General features: G+C 38.6%; 1 protein-coding gene across 3 annotated transcripts in view; it reads left to right on the forward strand.

Annotated features, from left to right (window-relative positions):
* Positions 1–21,412, forward strand: part of UTRN (utrophin) — a gene marked incomplete at its 3' end in the record, with an annotated part of 327,288 nt that overhangs the window by 135,897 nt on the left and 169,979 nt on the right. For all 3 annotated transcript variants that reach the window (XM_080998526.1, XM_080998525.1, XM_080998524.1), the window contains exons 47-52: positions 392–476; positions 1,263–1,477; positions 3,193–3,310; positions 4,068–4,273; positions 7,094–7,248; positions 14,472–14,661. In XM_080998526.1, the coding sequence (XP_080854652.1) occupies positions 392–476; positions 1,263–1,477; positions 3,193–3,310; positions 4,068–4,273; positions 7,094–7,248; positions 14,472–14,661 (969 nt within the window). The remainder of the gene's footprint in view (positions 1–391; positions 477–1,262; positions 1,478–3,192; positions 3,311–4,067; positions 4,274–7,093; positions 7,249–14,471; positions 14,662–21,412) is intronic.

Consider the following 21,412-nt stretch of genomic DNA (forward strand, 5'->3'; position numbering starts at 1 on the left):
CAATGTTTGTTGTCATAGCATCTGGCACATGTAGCTCTGTGTGTGTGTGTGAGAGAGAGAGAGAGAGAGAGAGAGAGAGAGAGAGAGAGAGAGGCAGACAGATAGACAGACAAACAGACTCTATACTGAGCTCTTCATTTTGCACCTTTGCCATCCATTCTTAGTAAAGAATCCCAAATGTGCAACTTACATTCAAATGCACCCCAGACCTTTTTTAGGGGCTAAATGCAAACCCCTTCATCTCTAAACTCTTGGTCTTGGGGGGTTCATGGATTTTGTGCTCAGCTGTCTATAGTAGTTTCGCTTTATCTGTATAATGCTAAAAATGTTAATCCTCAGTTCTTGACATGAAAAGGTTTTTGTAATGTGACGTTTTTCTCTGCCATATTAGGTGTTCAGAGAAGCACCCAACAGAGCGAGAGAACTGGAGGCCCATGTTCATCAGCTTCATCTGGTGCCACAGACAATGCCACCTGGTGAGCTCCGAAAAGAGAACGTGCTTCTTTTACAGGACAGTTTTCAGAATTCTTTGTCATCTCATTTTTTGATCTTTAAGGCCATGAACGTTTTAGATTCTGTTTCTGTTGAAGGGCATGGCACTGAGTCACTAAGACCATGCATCCAAGTGTATTGAAAGGAAATTGGCTTCTAATACATTTTATGAACAAAAGAAAGTACATTTGCAGACTTCAAAATTAACAGAAATTAATCCCTTTCACCATTTGAAGTTCTGTACTGACATATTCTTCCATCAGTATGATTCAGAGGATCAACAATGAATTCTTGCTTCTGACTCAGTAGCATTTATTTCACTGGCAATAAATGTTTGAATTTGTTTCTTCCTGGAACTTAATCAGATAGTAAACTAGGATCAGCTGCAGGTTGTGACTTTTCCTGTGGGTGACAGCTTAACGATGTGTAGATTTTGACCACACATTATTTGAATGTTCCTAAACTGCCTGGGTATTGGGATTGGCAGTGAATTTCTCACACCTCACCAGATCTGTCAGTGATGAGTATGTCATCAACATTTTCACATCATTCTGGACCAGGAAGGCAGTAATCCAGATGAAGTTTGGAACGGAAGGCTAACCCTTTAAGGTTTTTAACTTGTTTAGATGGGGTTGGAGAAAAAATACAGAGGATGTTTTTAAAATGGCAAGAATTGGTATTTTGTTGCTTGTTTTTCCAACTGCAAATAAATTCAAGTCCCATACTAAGTGCAATTTGAAATACCAAGTGAATTGTGTTGTCTTGTTTAGGTTACCCTGTTCTCCAAAAGATGGTGCTAGTGTCCTCTGCCTCTGAAAATGTTGCTCAAACTCAGCAGGCTTTGGAAATTTCTGCACCTGCTGATCTGGATAAAACTACAACAGAACTGGCTGACTGGTTGGCACTGATTGACCAGATGCTCAAGTCCAACATAGTTACTGTGGGAAATGCTGAAGAAATCAATCGGACAATTGCACGCATGAAAGTATGTGGTGCCATGAAGTGTTGTGTTGAAATCCTGAAGATATTTTGAGTCCCTGCTTTATTTTTTGGTGGAAAAAGATAGAATTTGGTTTAGATGTGGATGATTTCTTTGCTTGTCTTGAAAGGCTTTGAGCCTTTGTGAGTATTACGAATGAATATTCACAAAGACTTGAACGCTTTGCATATGTTTGATGGAACTTGCATAAAGTGCTTGCCTTTGCTCCTTACTCTACTCAACCCTGCTTGAAACTTATATTGGAGCAGAAGAAATTGGGGCCCCCTTCCCACTGAGGATCCTCAGCAGCAATGAATGGTTTGTGTCCAGTTCCAGCTGAACCTTCTCCATCGCAAGCTGCTGAGGACTGGCTACCCTAAAGCACTGCTGCCTCCACTTTTCTTTTGCCCCAAGCAGGTTGCCTGGAAAACTTGAAGCAGGCGAAGGTGGCAAATGTGCACAGTCTTGCTCAATGAACAATGCTGTGTTTGCCCTCATCTTGCTGTTTGATTAATGGTGCTCCCATTTAGGAGCGCTTATTCTTTAACACATTGCTTCTGAATTTGTTCTGTGTTTGATGGTTAAATCCTATAGTATAATGCCTTTCTGTAACCCGATGCCCTACTATTTTGAAGTCAACACTGATAAGTGATTCCTGGGTGTTCATTTATATGTGTGTTGTGTTCTGTTGTGTCTAGCACATGACATACAATGCAGATTACCAGAACACGTTCACCTTCCACAAAACATGATCATTATCTACAAATAGGTGTAGTGCATTCAACTAGAAATAATGAAATTCAATTAATGTAGGTTAATTGCCTTGCTCAATAATTGTTAAACATTGGGATCCAGCCTTAGGCAGCCTGTGATTGTTTAAAGAGAGATGTGAATATCTACACCGACATTTAAAATTGCACTGGCTGAAGTTAAAAGGGAAGTGATTACACATATTTATGTTGACATTTTCCTTGCTTGTGATATTAGCAACATAGTGAAGTGAAAGCAAGCAGTAACTAACAGCTTTAGGGTACTTGTGTGTGTTCTAAACATAACCTTCATAGCAGTGGTCAAATTAATTGTCAAACACTTTGCTGCAATAATACATGTAATGCAATTTCATGGGATTGATCTCTGAGGTCCTTTCAGCTGCCTGTCTTTGGACACACAAACTTATTATGAGTATAATGGTTCATTGTAGAGATTTCAGTCTCAGTTACTTGTTATGAAGAAAGGGTTTGTTAATATGGTACTCATGCAGGTAAAAATGGAATTTTCTTGCGAAAATAGTACTGAATATATAGTGTGTGAAATCCTAAGGACCAAAATAAAATATTGCGAATGCCCACACCCTGCCCCACACCCTTGGAGCAGATAAATATAGGTAAGATGTCCTGATAGCCTGAGGAGATGTCACAGAATGCATGAAAGTCTGCAAAGTTAAGCCCAGCACAACAATATGATTTTTACCAGGTTTATTTTCTCATCCACTCATGTCTCATCTCTGTATAGATACTGCAAAAAAAGTTGAGCTTTATTTTAATATGTTGATCATATTAGTTAGTACAGAAGTAGTGAGAACATTGTAATATGTTGATTAAGAAGTTACTAACTTGATAACCTTCTGTAATATAAATGTGAATATTGTTCACTTTCCCCCATGGTTTATTCTTTATTTAAATCTCAGAAAGTAACACATTTTTAATTCTGGCTCTTAACAGATAACAAAAGAAGACTTAGAACACCGACATCCCCGGCTGGATTTTGTTTTTACCTTGGCTCAGAATCTGAAAAATAAAACATCAAGTTCTGATGTTAGGACAGCAATCACAGAGAAACGTATGTTCCCAGTGGACAGAAGTGTGAGGAGATGGGTACAAATGCGCAATAGTTTCGCTAGAGCAGGCACCCCCACACTCAGCCCTCCAGATGTTTTGGGACTACTACTCCCATCATCCCTGGCTAACAGGACCAGTGGTCAGGGATGATGGGAATTGTAGTCCAAAAACATCTGGAGGGCCGAGTTTGGTGATGCCTGCGTTAGGGGAAAGGCGACCAATTTTTATTAACGGTGACTACTGAAGGGATGCAGGGGCCAGAGCTTGCAATGGCCTGGGTGGAGACTGACATAATCTGGCAAGTCATGGTTGGAGGCAGGGTGGAATATGGAGGAGACCTGAAATTTTACCACATATCAGAGTCCAGCATAGAGAAAAGCAAGCTATATGTGGGAGTGGTGGGAGCTTCATTGCCTCTTTATACATTTGAACTAATATTGGCTTGGGGGAGGAGAGACATTTAGTGGTAATTATGAATATGCATTTATGCTTGTAGCATAAATGTGTGCTAGAGAGAGAGAGAGAGAGAGAGAGAGAGAGTGTCTAGCAAAGGGAATCCATGTGTAGAAATGAACTTGTCCTTCTGTGAAGATGAATGGGTTAGTTTGTGAGAGCTGTGCATAACAGCTTCCCAAGGGCTCAGGGTTGGCTTCAGTGATTTTTGGATGGTTACTATGAGTAACAGAAAGATTGAGGATAATGTAATAGCCACAAAATGCTTTTTGTTTGGTTACATGTTCCTCCTTTGTCTTTTTCAGTGGAGAAAGTTAAGAACCAATGGGATAGTACACAACATGGGGTAGAAGTACGTCAGCAGCAGTTAAAACGTATGCTTTCTGACAGCATGAAGTGGGATGACCAGAAGCAAGAAATGGAGAAGCTAATTGGACAATATGAGATCCACCTGCATGCCCTTCTGCAGTCTCCTAAAGAGAAGCTCACCAAGCAGATTGCTGAAAACAAAGTAAGTTAAAATGTGCTTTCTAATTTGATTCTCTGAATGTTTTATGAATCCATCTTGCACTTGTCTTATTCACATGCCCAGAAAAATATATTTGATAATTGACAATTTACATTTTGTAGATGAAAAATTGCTTTCTTTAAATTCAAAATACTTGTTGAAAGTTAGTTGTTTCTGCAGCTACCTTTTGAAAGAAGTTGCCTTTGAGAATGACTTATTATCATCTATTAAATTTGTATCTTATCCTTTCTCCTGAAGGACCTTGTAAAGGCTGATAAACCTATTCTAAAGATTGGAAGCCTTTGTTATAAAGTAGAGCTTCAAAATGCACATAGAACGTGAATGCTCCCCAGCATATAGGAAGCTGCATTCTGAGTTAGACCATTGGGCCATACAGCTCAGTACTATCAATACTGACTAGCAAAACATTTGCTTTACACAGGAACACACACACACATTTTACTCATCCCTTCTCCCTGATTTAGTCATACTTATGCTGAGGATCACTTGATCATTCTGGCTGGGATCCACCAGTCCCCTTGCCTTCTATCTTTAATCCATTGGAGTGTAAAATTAGTTTGTCCGCTTGTAAAACCTTGCTGAATAGATCTTTTCAAATCTAAGTAACACCCACATTCAAAAATGTTTTGTAAAGTGTCAATTAAAAAACACATAAGATCCATGCTGGATCTTTCTGAAGGTCCATCTAGTCCTCCATGCGGTTCTCATAGATTCCTATGGGACAAGCAGGACAGGAGCCCAACAGCATTTGACCCACTTGTGATTCCCAGCAACTCGCATTCAGAGTCTTACTGCTTTTGACAATCAAGATTAGCAGCTACTTATAGCATCAGCTAAGAAACAAATGAAAAACCTGCTTATTTTTAATGGTACAACATAATCTTCGTCACTAATTCCAGGTTTATGTCTGTTTCATGCTTCTGTGTATATCCATAAATGTTATTACAGATAATGGAACTTTAAACTTGCAAATAAATACACCACAAATAAATGTCAGCAATGTTACAAGGAACATGAAGGGCAAAAAATAAGTATTTATGGATATATTTCATTTGTTCTATTATAGATGACCATGCATAATGTTTCACCTGCATTGTATATTTTTATTTGGAAAACAAATGATTTAAACATCATTCATGTTTTGTTGTTGTTGGAGGCACATCTGCATATTATTTATGATAATTTAAGTGGACATAAAATTCAGACCACAGTTTCTCTATAAAATATAATCTCATTTGCACTTTGCAACTAATATTATGTTTGGAACAGCATAGCTCTCCAATTACTTTTTAAGGCTAGACAGCAAATATGTGAAAAGTTTAGTAGTTGAGGATTTGCAGGAATGTTTCAGGAGAGCTTTTTAAATGATTGATTCACCCATAGATCCTCGCTATTTTTAAAATGTGGCCCTTCATCTTTGTCCTTTCTACCTTTGGTTATGAACCCCCTGGGCATGGATGTTTCTCCTTAGAACACATTTGATGCTAAATGCATGGTATATAGTGACACTAGTAGATGCTCTTTAAAATGACTCTGATGTTAAAGTCTATTCTCTGTTGCTAGGGAAAGCAGTTTACTCATGTTACAGTTCCTTCCTTTAGCTAGCAGGCAGGACTGGAAGAAGTTGACAGGAAAGAGATGAACATTTTGCCCCTTCAGCCTAAAATAGATTCTGTCTGGCAAGCAGGAGGTTGGGTTGATGCAGGGCACCACATCAGCCTCCAGTAATCCCCTTCTCAACTCTTCTCATAACCCAAAAGAACTAGAGTCATTAGGGGAGAAAGATCAGCCCTGCGTCACAACTCATTACAGAATACAGCAAAGGCCATTGATGAAGTAGCCATTATGAAGAGCAAGCAATAAACAATTGGACCCAGTACCTCTTCCCAACATGGTGTTGAGAGTAACTCCACATCTTTGCCATGCACTGGAATGAAAGCTCACTTAAAGCCATTTAATCATCTCTACTTTCTTTTAACTCCTCGTCACTTCTATGAACCAAATCTGGTGGATCCTAGTGGATCAGACCAAAGCCCTATCTAATCTAGCATCCTGTTATCACAGTGCTGAACCAGATGTCTATTGGAAGCCTGTAAGCACAACAGCACTCTTGTGTTCCTCTGCAAGTGGTATTTAGAGGAATACTGCCTCTGATAATTGGATTTAGTACACAGTCACCCTAGCTAGTAGCCATCAATAGCCTTAGCATCCATGAATTTGTCCAAAGCCCCTTTAAAGCCAACCATATTGGTGGCTATCACTACATATTGTGGTAGTAAATGCCACTATTTCAACTATGCACTGTATGAAGAAAAAATGTTCTCCATCTGCCCTGAATCTTCCAATATTCAGCTTCAGTGGATGACCCCATGTTAAAGTATTAAGAGAAATGGAGTAAAGAGTCCCCCTATATACTTTCAACACACCACACAAAATTTTAAATATCTCTTTTATGCCCCCCTCATATTCACTTTATTGACCGGAATTTTATTTGTGTTGTGGGGAAAGGAGCGATTTACACTTTTCTGATTCTCCTTCCACAGTATTGATGGATTTCTGCTAGATTGCAGAATCATGGGGCTGTTCCTTTCTATTAAGATTGTAGTTGATGTCTCTGTGGAACAGACCCTTCTTCCTTCCTGATTTGTCATTTTTTAATTTTTGTAGTTCACAACATTGGATGAAAGAGTGATCCTTTAATTAAAAAATATAGTCAGAGTTTGAGAAACCATATTTGATTTTCAGTTTTACACTGATACCCCCCTCTTGCTTTTTCTTAACTACACTGAATTTGTTGCTTAGATGTTACTACAGGATCTAGATAAAGGGGATACCAAGATGAGTCAGTTCAATGATCTATCAAACAAACTTCTTCAAGACTACAATGGGGATGACACAAGAAAAGTGAAGGAAATAATGGATCACTTGAATACCTCATGGATCAACTTGAAACAAAGGTATGTGCAAACAAACGTGTGCCTCAAATTCATATTCTATTAATTCAGGTATAACCTAAATTGGGGGCTTTCTTACCAAGTGTGTCTAAATTGAGGAAGAACTCTAAACTGTTCCTTTGTGCAGTGCAACCCAAATGAAGCTGGTCAGATTTCTGACTTTTTTTCAGCATGGAACCAGGTGTCTTTAAAGTTCCTGAGATATTTGTTTAATAAATATGGGCTCTTGAGAAGGTCCCTGTTTTTGGAAAATATAAGGTTGTATCATTAACTACTTTTCTAATCAGCATTTCCAGCACTGATTGAGAGGAGTGCTCCATCAAGATTGCCCACCTCTTCCTTGTCTATGCTGTGTTGTCAACTGTCTTGTGCTTTTGGATTTTCTTGACATCCCTATCACCAAGGGTACACAAAACCTACTGAAAGTGAAAGCAGTGCTTCCTGAATATGGAAACATTTTCAATTCCTTCTTGAAGTCATTTCTGGAAAATGGTTGAAAGAAAGGTGCTTTTTGATGTTTCCAAAAAATGTGAGCATGCATCTCATTTGGTTCAGCCCCAAGTACTGTAGTGCCAGGAAATAAAAGATTTCATTATGGAAAGCCCTTGAGCAGAAAAACAGCTATCTGTGTCTCCTTCAATGTAACTAGAACACATCATCGTTTAGCAGCATTCTGCCTGACCCAGTCAGGTAGTGGTCAAAGGAAAAGTTTATGCATGTGCAACACACCTTGGACATCCCTATATCCACAGGCTAGCGCAGGGGTAGGGAAATGGATCTAGCCAGTGGGCTTGATCATTATTTTCCCCATCTCTTGCAGGCCAAGTTTGACCTGACTTTTTTGTCCATATGGGTCTTGCTGAGTGCTGTTGCTCCACAACAGAGCACTTTGCAAGGGCTTTAGCAAGACCCAGCAATCAATCAACTGATCGTCAGTGCCTGCAAATGGACTTTTGGATGAGTCAGATGTTTCTTTACCTGCCCCATGCCTGAGGTCGTATATGGCATCAGCTGTAGAGCAAGTGGGCATAGCTTGGTGGAAATGGCCTTCCAGATTAGGTCCACGAGCCAAAAGTTCTGCACCCCTGAGTTAGAGTCTTCACAAGCAGTAACATTGTCAAAGCAGACTATTGCCTCATGGATGTACCTCATTCCCTTGTATTAGTAATCCTCTCCAAGAAAGCCTTCTGTCCTCTGTAGGGAGTCCTGGATTACACTTTGAGAAAATATCCCTCGACTTCAGTTTTTAGTGTTTTAAGCCACAGAAGCTCCCTGTCTGATCCTGAAAGGAATAGAGTTAATGATTTTTCCCATTTGAAAATAAACTTCTTGCAGTTGAGTCACAATTCCTTCTTTGTATAATAGTATGTTTTCTGCCTCCAGCTATCATTCTCTTCGTTACCTTGAACAATTTTATTTTAACCCGAAAAAAGTTTCCTCTAGAGATGTGAAGATGGTTTGTTTTTATGTTGCTTTTTTTCATCATTCTACATAATTTCATCAGTCCTGTCACTTTCACTGTGTTAAGACCCAAGAGTCCCTTCTCGTCTGGATTTCCCTTTATCTTTTGTTAGCATTTGTGGTTTCTGTACATCAACTCTCTTTCAGGCCGGTTGAGTATAATTATTAGACTTCATGTATATGTTATAAAATATCATAGACTTGGAAAATATGTATTCAAATAATAAAATGTATATACTTCATGGTGCTGGAGAACAAAAATATAGTATGCTCATTCTCAATGTGCTCAATATGCATTGCAAAGTATTGATAGTTGCAACATTTCTAAAATAAAATAACTTTGCAGGTAACGTTAGGGTGGTATATGGCTAAATTGTTTTGGCATGAATATTTGAAGGTTAAAAAACTGGCCAATAATTTTAAGGTAAATTATGGAGGAATTTGTATTGGGACTTGATAGGAACAGTGCAATCTTATTGTAAATGAAGCCAAGCAGTGAAACAGGCTTTGAAGGCAAAAGTGAACAAGCAGCTATTTAAAAGAAGCTTGGGTAGATGATGTTTTATCTTGATAATGTGGTGGAGGAGGAAACCGACATTTAGAAATCTGTTTAAATACTTCAAACCATGAAGCAGGTAAACATGCTGGAACTTATCTATGTGTATGTAGCAAAATGTATATACTGCTTGATTGTAGCAAAACCTCTGCTTACAAGAAATACTAAAATTATCAGAAAAAACAGTTAAAAGCAATTAAAAATTGATAATTAACAGCAAGGAAAAGAAAGATTAACAACATCTGGGAGTAAAGGACTGCTGAAAATAATGGAGAATTTCAGCATTTTCTCTAATTGAAACTTCTTTAAAACCAACATGTCCCTGCTTGTTATATTAATTCAGACCATTTTAAAACCACTGGCATTGAAGAGATTGCCCTCTTAAATTTGAGGTGCTGTATAAATTATATATGCTACACAGTGGGCAATAATTGTTTATACTTCAGGGTTGAGACTGGGTAATTTGTCAGTATCTCTGTAACCTGGATGAATAAATTACATTCTTTGTCCCCAGTCTCAGATTCAGATATTATTTCTTGAATTTAGTCTAGACTTTTTAAAAAGTCTACTTTCATGTTTTAAAAACCCCTAAAAGGGATTTTAAAAATAGGACACCCTCCTTGCAACTTTAAAACCACTGTTTTAGTCATGCATGTGCTCACCTATACCCCCCCCCCCCCGTTATGATAATCAGCAACGTTATTCTTTGGACTTTTTGGAGTTCTGTATAGCTACAGCAAATATGAAGTTAGATTTACCTTTAACTTCATTAGCCCTTTAACTTCTTGTTGTTAGCTTTATTGTTGATTCAAATGTGTTTTTTTTAAAAAAATGATATTTATTAAAGTTTCAAAAAAGGTTACAAAAATAAGAAAAGGAAAAAAAGAAAAAAGAAAATACAAAATACAGAAAAATAAAAACAATTAAAAACAAATCAATCTTTCCATGTCTTGTCTTTCATTTACTTATTTCCCTGACCTCCTCACACCTCCCTTTTTTGTATTCTAGTTCAGTTAGTTAATTCAGCAAATCCTTTCCCTCTTTGTTTTTATCTTAGTCCTTTAACTTAATATATTATAACTTTAGATTCTCACCTGTTAACAATCCATTTTTACATACTCCTTTGTAACATTGCTGCTAAAACCACTTAACTTCTTTCCGACATCATTCTAACATTCATTGATTTTGCGGTATTTCTGTAAATAGTCTTTAAATTTCTTCCAATCTTCTTCCACCGACTCTTCTCCCTGGTCTCGGATTCTGCCAGTCATTTCCGCCAGTTCCATGTAGTCCATCACCTTCATCTGCCATTCTTCCAGGGTGGGTAGATCTTGTGTCTTCCAATACTTTGCAATAAGTATTCTTGCTGCTGTTGTAGCATACATAAAGAAAGTTCTATCCTTCTTTAGCACCAATTGGCCAACCATGCCCAGGAGAAAGGCCTCTGGTTTCTTCAGAAAGGTATATTTAAATACCTTTTTCATTTCATTATAGATCATCTCCCAGAAAGCCTTAATCCTTGGGCACGTCCACCAAAGGTGAAAGAATGTACCTTCAGTTTCTTTACATTTCCAACATTTATTATCGGGCAAATGATAGATTTTTGCAAGCTTGACTGGTGTCATGTACCACCTGTATATCATTTTCATAATATTCTCTCTTAAGGCATTACATGCCGTAAACTTCATACCTGTGGTCCATAACTGTTCCCAGTCAGCCATCATTATGTTATGTCCAACATCTTGTGCCCATTTAATCATAGCAGATTTCACCGTTTCATCCTGAGTATTCCATTTCAACAGCAAGTTATACATCTTTGACAAAATCTTGGTTTTGGGTTCTAACAGTTCTGTTTCCAATTTTGATTTTTCCACCTGGAAGCCAATTTTCTTGTCCAAATTATATGCCTCCATTATCTGATAATAATGAAGCCAATCTCGCACTTTATTTTTTAGTTTTTCAAAACTCTGCAATTTCAAACTGTCTCCGTCTTGTTCCAAAATTTCCCAATATTTCGGCCATTTGGCCTCCATATTGAGCTTTTTCTGAGCCTTCGCTTCCATCAGTGACAACCACCTTGGGGTTTTATTTTCAAGTAGGTCCTTATATCTTATCCAGACATTAAACAATGCTTTCCTGACAATATGATTTTTAAATGCTTTATGTGCTTTGACCTTATCATACCACAAATATGCATGCCATCCAAATACATTATTAAAGCCTTCTAAATCCAAAATGTCTGTGTTTTCAAGAAGCAGCCATTCTTTCAGCCAGCAAAAAGCTGCTGATTCATAGTAAAGTTTAAAGTCTGGCAGGGCAAATCCACCTCTTTCCTTTGCATCCGTTAGTATTTTAAATTTTATTCTAGGCTTCTTGCCCTGCCAGACAAATCTAGAAATATCTCTCTGCCACTTCTTGAAGCAATCCATTATTGTTGATTCAAATGTTACGTGGGTTTGGATTTCCTGTTACCTGACAATTCTGTTGCTTTATCTTCTTGAAGTGCTAATGTTCCTTAAATTAATTAGGACTACGCAGGGAACAGATTTTGGACTCAAGACTGAAAAACACATTGAACAGTACTAAAAAAGGGAATTTCAATGTTACCTCTGTCTAGCAGCTGGGGATGAACAGAAGATGGTTCTATCCTACTGTGCTCATGTTATGTGTTCCTAGATGCACCTGGCTGGCCAATGTTCTGGACTAAATGGATCTTTCCTCTGATCCAGCAAGTCACCTGATACATACACAGGATCATGTGGCTCATAGCATCTTAACTTCCTCCTTAGCTTTTGTTTTTCTGCCTTGGCAGCATCCCTATACTCCAAAAACAGCACAATCCTACTGCACGATCTTAAATATACTTACATGAAATGGGATTTATTCTTAGTTAAGGGTGCACAGGATTGCATCCTTGTCTAATGAACAAATACCTCCACTTTATCTCTTTATTGCACACATGCTTCTTGATAGTATTCAGGTAGATTTGGGCCATTTAGTTAATGCACCACAGGAAGCAATCCAATCCAGCAGGTGAAGCTCTCATGACCAAGGGGTGTTTGCAAGGGCATTTAGCAGAGGAGTTTGAGGGGTAAAGCCAGAGTGCTGTCTCACGATGTATGTAGGACCAAGAGACATGGATGTGTGTATGTGTGCTCCTAGTTCATCTACCATTGCCTCTCACACACCAGAGGTTTGTTAAACTGCAGGTTCCAATTTTGTCGGGACTGGAGAACTGTGGTTTAAGTGATCTCTACAAACCAGGTTATAAAACCATGGCTTAATCCTGATCCATAATATACTACATGGATTAACAGGAGAGCATAAATAAGCATGCCAAGACATTAGCAGTTGTTGATCTTAATGATAATCATTTCATGGAAATCATCCATCATCTGAATATCTGCCCATATTTTCACCAAACATTTCTCATTTAGGCAGAGCTGTTTTACAATTTGTTTTTGGAACTAATTTCACAGTTATTTAGATCTGGATCTGTGAGTAGTAGTAACTATCACATGGACTGTTGCATCAGTTTATTATTTTATGCTGCAGTTCACACAGGGTTTTATATAGGAGATCATCTGGAGGGGCACAGTTGGTGGTCCCCTGTATCTCAGAAGCCCTGCTGGCCCCAACTAGATGTCAGGCATTTAGTGCCTCTGGTCTCATGCTCTGGAATACTCTTCCAACAGAGATTCAGCCGGTGTCAGTTGTTTAATTTCCTTTTTTACACAAACTGGTCATTCTTGGGCTTTTTTTGTATTGTGTTTTTTATGTTATGCACCTCTTTGATATTTTATGGGTGGGTGGTATGTGTGCATGTGTGAGTGAGTGTGTGCATTCTCTCTCTCTCTCTCTCTCTCTCACACACACACACACACACACACGCACACACACACACAAAATCATAGGTAAGTTCCATACTGGCTCAGGTCCCACTTCACCTTATATGGTGGCTCCACACATTGGCTATTAGGAATCACAAGAAAATATCTTACTGCAGAACAGTAATTATATTAAGATGCTTTGGTAGGAAATCTGGATATGTATTTTTTTCTAAATGCTGAAAAGATCTTGTGGGAAGTAACTACAATTTTGTTGGAGCACTCCAGCATAAAATTTAATTTGTGGAAGTGTGTGGATTCTGCTGTCGGTAGCTGCACACACTAAATCCTCTGGATATTAATGTTCTGTGATGGTATAATTCTTCCATATAGAACTGTATTTTGTGTTGGCTCAAAACTGAAGATGGGGAAAATACCTCGATTATTATGTCTAGAGGTCCTAAGCCCCATGCATTTATCCTTTAAATATGAGCAAAGTTGTAGCTGTCTTAAAAAATGTTCTTAACTATTTATTTTAAACATATAATTGAAATGTGATCTATTCATTCTTTGTGTTTCTAAAAATTTTTTAAAAAATGCATGCACACACAGTTCAACCATTGCACCAGCAATCACCATTACTTTAAAATGACGTATTATTCAATGATATAATACTTGAAGTAGATATTTGGAGAGGATGCTTTTGGTACTATAGCTCTGCAATTTGGCACTTGCTTATTGCAGATTTTTTGGCAGGGAAAAATATATAGATTTGGCACCTTCTTAGCCTACCAATAGATTATCACCAAAACAATCTTCAAAAATTAAATTCTGTGAGTTGATCATGTTGCCTGAATTCGTTTCAGTTTGGAAAGATGAAGGTCAGTCAAAGTCAAAAGTGTTGCAAATGTTTACAGAATATTGAGGTGTGTAATAGAAGACAAGTGCAATATGTGAAATATGAAAGAAACTCTCAAATAAATTATGATTCTATTAAAGGAGTAGTTGCAATCTCCCAAGTAAGTGATAAAATAAAGAACATCTGTTCCACTTTTTAACAGCATTGTGGTCTGTACACTTTAGGGAGTTGTTTTCATTCATTGCGAAAAAACTATTTGCTTGCTTCACAACGTCCTGAAAGTGTGCGGTTAAGTTCCTCACACTTGCAACATTGCAATATGGTTACAGCAAGAAGAGGAGTATTTGGTATATTGAATTATTTTCATAAATTGTAGCATCTTGCAAGTAAATGAATAAGCATAGAAATTCTAGAACCTGTGGCATAATGCACCAAAACAAATGTGTACCGACTGCTCTGTTTTAGATTTAATGATTACTTTTTGCAATTTTTCTGAGGTCAGTGTTATTTTTCTTCCCTACAGAACATCTAATAGGCAGAATGCTTTGGAGGCTGAGCTGAAGGCAGTGCATGCCTTGCTCAAAGACCTTGAAAGTTTCCTCAAGTGGATACAAGAAGCAGAAGCTACAGTTAACGTGCTTGCAGACGCATCACAACGAGAACGCGCTGTTCAGGACAGTGCTTCTGGAAGAGAACTGAAAAAGCAGATAGAGGTAAGAGCATGACAAGTTTGTGTGTGTTAGTTAAAGTAGTTAACTTGCCTTTACGTTTAAAATGCTAAAGCCAGATTGCAATAAATAAAAACAACAATAACATGCAATTAATAATGAGTCCAATGCCTGCTGAAGAATAAAGGCTGCTGCCACAGTAATGGAGGACCATCAGCTAAGGGATCAAAATGAGCTGCTAAATCTGAGTGTGTATTTTAAAGAAAATTCCACAAAGTAAATGTTTTTTCCTCCATAAACCTTGTTTAATAAATCTGTACTTATAAGTTACAGTAATTTTAATCAAGTATTCCCCAAATCTCTAGCCCATTGGGCCTCTTCACAAGCATTTCGGTACTTTCTAAGTAGGGATGCTGCAAATCAAGAATCAGCATATCATGAGGTCTTACATATCTCACACCAGCCTAAATTTTGCCTCAGGAATCTCTCAGAGACATAGAGCTCTTATATGGACCACCTAAACTTCCTTCCTTGTTCTCCCACTTCTTTTCATTGTCAGATAGGAAGGAATCAATAAGTAAACTTTGCTGATTTTTAGACATAGGCTTTGAAGGAGAGGGATCATTTCAACAATACGGTTTTCTGCAATATAGAAGAGATTTCAGTAAATTCATACTAAAAGAGCAAATGTACATTTTTGTGAAGTTTTCTCTTGGTCTTGTTAGTATTCATTTTTTCAGTAAGAGTTACCTGTTTTGTTTCTGGCTGTTCTGAAGATACATAATTATAATGTAGCTATCCTTTATCTACAGTGGTACCTCAGGTTAAGAACTTAATTCGTTCTGGAGGTCCGTTCTTAACCTGAAACTGTTCTTAACCTGAAGCACCACTTTAGCTAGTGGGGCCTCCCGCTGCTGCCGTGCAATTTCTATTCTTACCCTGAAGCAAAGTTCTTAACCCGAGGTACTATTTCTGGGTTAGTGGAGTCTGTAAGCTAAAGCGTCTGTAACCTGAAGCGTCTGTAACCTGGGGTACCACTGTATTAGCACCTATGGATTTCCCAGTTTATTCTTATACAGTGGTACCTCAGGTTACAGACACTTCAGGTTACAGACTCCACTAACCCAGAAATAGTACCTCGGGTTAAGAACTTTGCTTCAGGATGAGAACAGAAATCGTGCTCTGGCTGCGTGGCAGCAGTAGGAGGCCCCATTAGCTGAAGTGGTACCTCAGGTTAAGAACAGTTTCAGGTTAAGAACGGACCCCCATAACGAATTAAGTTCTTAACCTGAGGTACCACTGTATTTAAACCTCTGAGCTCTCTAACCCTCAACTAGTCTTAAACTCAAAACTACTGTTGACCACGAGGGACGCAGGTGGCACTGTGGGTTAAACCACAGAGCCTAGGATTTGCCGATCAGAAGGTCGGTGGTTCGAATCCCAACAACGGGGTGAGCTCCCGTTGCTCGGTCCCTGCTCCTGCCAACCTAGCAGTTTGAAAGCATGTCAAAGTGCAAGTAGATAAATAAGTACCGCTCCAGCGGGAAGGTAAACAGCATTTCTGTGTGCTGCTCTGGTTCGCCAGAAGCGGCTTAGTCATGCTGGCTACATGACCCGGAAGCTGTACGCCGGCTCCCTCGGCCAATAAAGCGAGATGAGCGCCGCAACCCCAGAGTCGGCCACGATAGATGGTAAAGGAAGAGTGAGCAGCTAAGAATTGGCTCAGAAGTTTTGAATGCTGAAAATAAATTGCATGATGGTTTTTATAACTGTCTCAAAGTTGATAAAAGGACAGATAAACTTCAAATATTGTTTGGAGAATGAATGGGGGTGTCGTTCAGTATAGTATTATTACTAAACACATGTCTGATCTCATCACTGAGGTATTGGAAGGAAATGGGACCAGCCTTATTTGCTTGGCCACCGTGAGAGAAGGATGCCAGACCAGATGGCCCATTGGCCTTATCTAGCAGGCCTCTTTTTACATTCGTATGTTCTGTAAGAGCTATTTTCCTTGATTGCTTAGTGGTATATTTGGGAAACCAAGGGCAGGTAGGTGTCCTCTTTTGAGGCTGTTGTACCCTTGACTTTAAAGCTCAGGAAGCTGAATAGCAAAGTTAAAACATGTGAAATTTCCTCTAAATTGTGAGGGGGAAATTTAATATACTTCCCTTATAATTATGGAATCACTGTTTGCCCTTCTTGCATTATGCGACTCCTTCATAGTTATTTCCATTTTACCTGAATATTTTAATACATTTTCTACTTGAATAATTTCCCTCCATTACGTGCTATAATAAAGTCTCTCCCAATGTAGAAATAAATGGGTTTAGTCATGTGCATGCAGTTTCGAGTTCATGGCAAACCCTTTTGATGGTCAACAAAGTTTGACTTGTTTTTAGTGAGTGAGAACTTGTTAATCATAAACGTGCAGAACTAACAATGCAGGCATTCCTTCAGAGCATTTGCAGCTAAAACTTAAGCATTTTTGCTCTGGGACTGCAAATGCAAAGGAAACAGCAACTGAAAAATGGAGGCACAACTGCTCGATCTCTAGCAAATTGTCCCCCCCCCAACTGTTTAGAAGTGGCAATGAACTGAATCATTTATTGAAGTGACCCTTCACTTGGCAGTGGTTACATACAGTGGTTTCACTGCCCCCTCCCCACCCAATTCCATCTTCAGCCTTATCCTATGACTATAAATTCTCTTTTTCAAGAATGCACAACTAACTCAACTGGTTGCCTGGAGGTGTGATGCTTTTAGAGGTGTTAATGGAACAGTGCATGAACCTGGAGGTTTTCCTTTATTATCCTTTGGATGCTCTAGCTCCAGCTTGAAGGTTGTATGTGCCAACATCCTCAGTGAAATTAAAAAGGGTTTCAAGTTGCACTTCTTAGACTGTGCAGTGCCACTGTCTGAATCATCACAAAGTTTTGCACTGTCCCTGCTCTTTTGAGAAGTTCGGCAGTACTTCTTATATTCGAAGGAAGGACAGGGGAAGTGGTTGACTGCATAGTTAATAAAATGAGGCAGTGTAGTATGTCAGCAATGTAATTTTTGTTAGCTTGGCACTTCTTTCCCCAGCAAAAAACCTTTGCTTCAATCCTCCTTGGTTGTTATTTGTGCTGCTTCTTTAGACCTCCATGTTAGGAAGCAATAGGGATATACTTTTGTTTACTAGGGGGCATCTGTCCTGGATAGCTTCAGGTGGGGATAACTTGTATATTGCAGTGCTAAGGGAGACCCTCAGTTCAAATAAACCTAAAATCTCTTAGATATTCTCTCTCTCTCTCTCTCTCTCTCTCTCTGTCCCCTGTGAAGATAAATTGAGAGAGAGAGAGAGAGAGAGAGAGAGAGAGAGAGAGAGAGAAGGAAGGTTGCTCTGAGGCCCACTCCCAGTTTCTCCCCAGGATCAATATACCATCTGAACAAGTCTAGAATTTTGGATAAGATAGACCTTAGTTTGATGTAGAACATCAAATACAAGGCAATTCTTATGTTTCTGTATTTGTACAAAATATTAAGTGTTACAATAAAAAGCAATTATAGGATCCACACTTTGTGCAAAGACAAAATGAGAACATAAAGTACAGTATCTTATACTATTATCTCATTTGATCGTATGCTGATGATTTCAGTGAAGGAAATTTCTGTTTAAAGTATGAGCCCATCTTGCACTTTTAAATCAAAATGTTTCATAGTAAAAATGCCAGTAGCAAACTGATGTGAATATAAGCATTACATGAACTCTAAAAAATACAGATTACAGTGAATGTTAGTAAATTCTGCAAGGTTTGTTTCATGGCAGTAACTAAATTAAACTCAATGACCGTTTAATTTTATTCTAGTTTAATTCTGTGTAATGGATGAATTAAATGTTTGAGCTGGTGGGTTGCAGTTACTTTTTGTAGATTTTCACTTGTATCTAGTGATTTATTTCTTGTGATTAATTTTTTTTTGCTATTTCTTAGATGTAGACTTTCAGCTTCTTGGGAGCAGTATGTAATCTATTACTACAAAAATCATTTTGGTTTTAGTGCATTTATGGCCAGTTATGCACACAAGGGAACAGCCTTTCCCCAGACAACTGGTTGTTTACTGTGTTCTGTCCTGTCCTTATGACAAATACTGGGAAAACTTGACTGATTCTATTTATTTTCTGAACTTAGAGTTTTGCAATATATTTTTCATGTCTTCCAAAGGAAAATCCATCAATTATAGTTATTTCTGTTCTATTGGCTATGACAAGGCTAACTTAGCTGGTTTGTCACTCAGCTCACACTCTGATCTTAACAATCTGTGACTTCCTGAAATGTTTCCCACATCTTCTTTGAGAGGTACACTTAATTTCCAGGTATTGAAGATAAGCCAAATGATATCTTAATCAAACAGAAAATATTAACAAGGCTAATATTGTGTATAGATCTCTCTTTCTGACTGTTATTTCAATTTGGATCCTGGATCAGAACTCAAAAATTCCCTACACTACTTTGTGTCATGAATTACTCCACACGGCAGTGGGAAACATGTGTACTTAGATATTTTCACTGGCTAAAAAGTATGTGAAAAAAAGGACACAATGTCTTTAACAAACGAAAAGAGGAAGAATTATGATATTTTGTATCATAAGGTTGTGCAGCTGTTATGTTTCAGAATATGTTGGTTTTCAGTTACTTAGAAAACATGAGAGCAAAACATGAAAATCTGTACCGTACTGCTGGCAGTCATCCTAGGGGTTAGTGTTGACCTGATTTCCTGCATGTGTCATAGCATTCAGCAGGAATTAGAATGAGGAAAAGGTGTCCAGTTGAATGAGAATAGTGAATATATTAGAGGCAGCATTTTAAAATATGTAATCATTCAGGTTTGCTGGCCAAAGACTAGGTACAGTTGAGGAAGATAGCCCTCAGGCACTATTATTGACAGCCTGGGGGGAAAGTGGGAATCTTATTGAAAAAGTTGATCTAAACCTAAGGCCCGGGGACCGGATGCGGCCCAATTGCCTTCTCAATCAGGCCCACGGACTGTCTGGGAATCAGTGTGTTTTTACATGAGTAGAATGTGACCTTTTATTTAAAATGCATCTCTGGGTTATTTGTGGGGCATAGGAATTCATTCATCCTCCCCCCAATATAGTCCGACCTACCACATGGTCTGAGGGACGGTGGACCGGCCCAAGGCTGAAAAAGGTTGCTGACCCCTGATCTAAACCCAGAGAGTAAGCACGAAGTTTGAGTGTCTGAAAAATGTGTTAGAATTCTTGAAGATGACTATAGGTCCTAAGATAAAGCTGTGGCAAAGATATGACTGGGAGAATTAATTTAAATATTCATATACTTATAGAGTAGACCTGGAAGTCAGTAATGGGATTATGGTAGGCTTGGCCAAAAAGTTCTCGTCATGTGCTAGAAACAACATTCTACTTAACAAGGCAAGAACAGACATTGCATGGAGAATGAAAATATGTAACAGAAGGATCCTGGGAGACAGTATTACTTCAAGAATCACACTTTTAGGGAACAGTACAACCCCTAGTTTACCATAAAGTCCAAATAAGGGCTTTTGTTTTTGTTCCACTGAAACTTAAGTTAGTAAAGTTTAGCTTAACACTGCCATTTGTTTAAAGTGAAACAAAATATTAAAATGTAAAAGTAAGTTTTAATGAGTTTTTCCTTTTTTTATTGTTTTGTTTTGTTTGCTGCTTATTGATAATTTTTCAGCTTATTCTTGGTATTTTAAGCTTTTAGAATTTTCATTGTTTCATTTTATAGCACGGTTTGCTTTTGCTTTATGTTTACTACTAATATGTAAGTAGGAAAGTGATTTACATTTTTTAAAAAATATGTAAGTGGCCTTCCTCCATATCCATAGAAAAAGTTAAATTTTTAGTTTAGTGCTACCAGTGTCCTAACTATGCAGTGTAACAATCCATATATGAAAAGCAACTTAGCTTCCCTTGTTCACATGTGGTGGAAACCTCAGCCTCATCTGTATAGCCACACAACCTTTGTCCACAGAGCTATCATTGGCAGTTTCAGAGCTGCCACAAATAATACAGACTGCACTGTTCTAATAACCATGGAAATTCTACCAAGGAGGGCTTTTCTCTTTTAAATAAAGCAGGATTGAGAGAGCATATGAAAATACTGTAATTACACCTTACATGATTTAGGCATGAAATATTTGAAAAACCGCCTCCTTCCCTGCAGACCTTTGGTGTTAAGATCAGTAGTGGGACCCTCTTGATAGTACCACCATCCTCAGAAGCTAAGTGGGTGGTGGCCCAGGAGAGGGCATTCTCTGTGGAAGCTCCCAGGTTGTGGAACTCACTCCCCAAAGAGTTGCATCTGACACCTTCATTGTATAGTTTCTGTCATATGCTGAAGATGCAACTCTTTGCCCTGGCCTTTGGTACTTGGGATATGTGTTTTCAGGACCCACCCTAATTCATGTGATTGCATTTGGTTTAAGCTACGGTCCTAACCTCGGGTTGAAGTAGCTTCGGGTTGAGTATTTTTGGGTTGATCTCCGCGGTGACCTGGAAGTAACGGAACGCGTTACTTCCGGGTTTTGCCGCCCGCGCATGCGCAGACGCAAAAAATGATGTCACATGCATGCACGGAAGTGGTGACTCGCAACCTGCGCAGATGCGCAGTCACGGGTTGCGTTCGCTTCAGGATGCGAACGGGGCTCCGGAAAGGATCCCGTTTGCATCCAGAGGTACCACTGTATTTTTTATATTGAATTTTGAATTGTCTGCTTTGGAAGCTTAGGGTGATGATTAAGCTAAATA

This window comes from Podarcis pityusensis (assembly GCF_964106645.2).
Source record: "Podarcis pityusensis genome assembly, chromosome: 3".
In the NCBI taxonomy this organism is placed as follows: Eukaryota; Metazoa; Chordata; class Lepidosauria; order Squamata; family Lacertidae; genus Podarcis; species Podarcis pityusensis.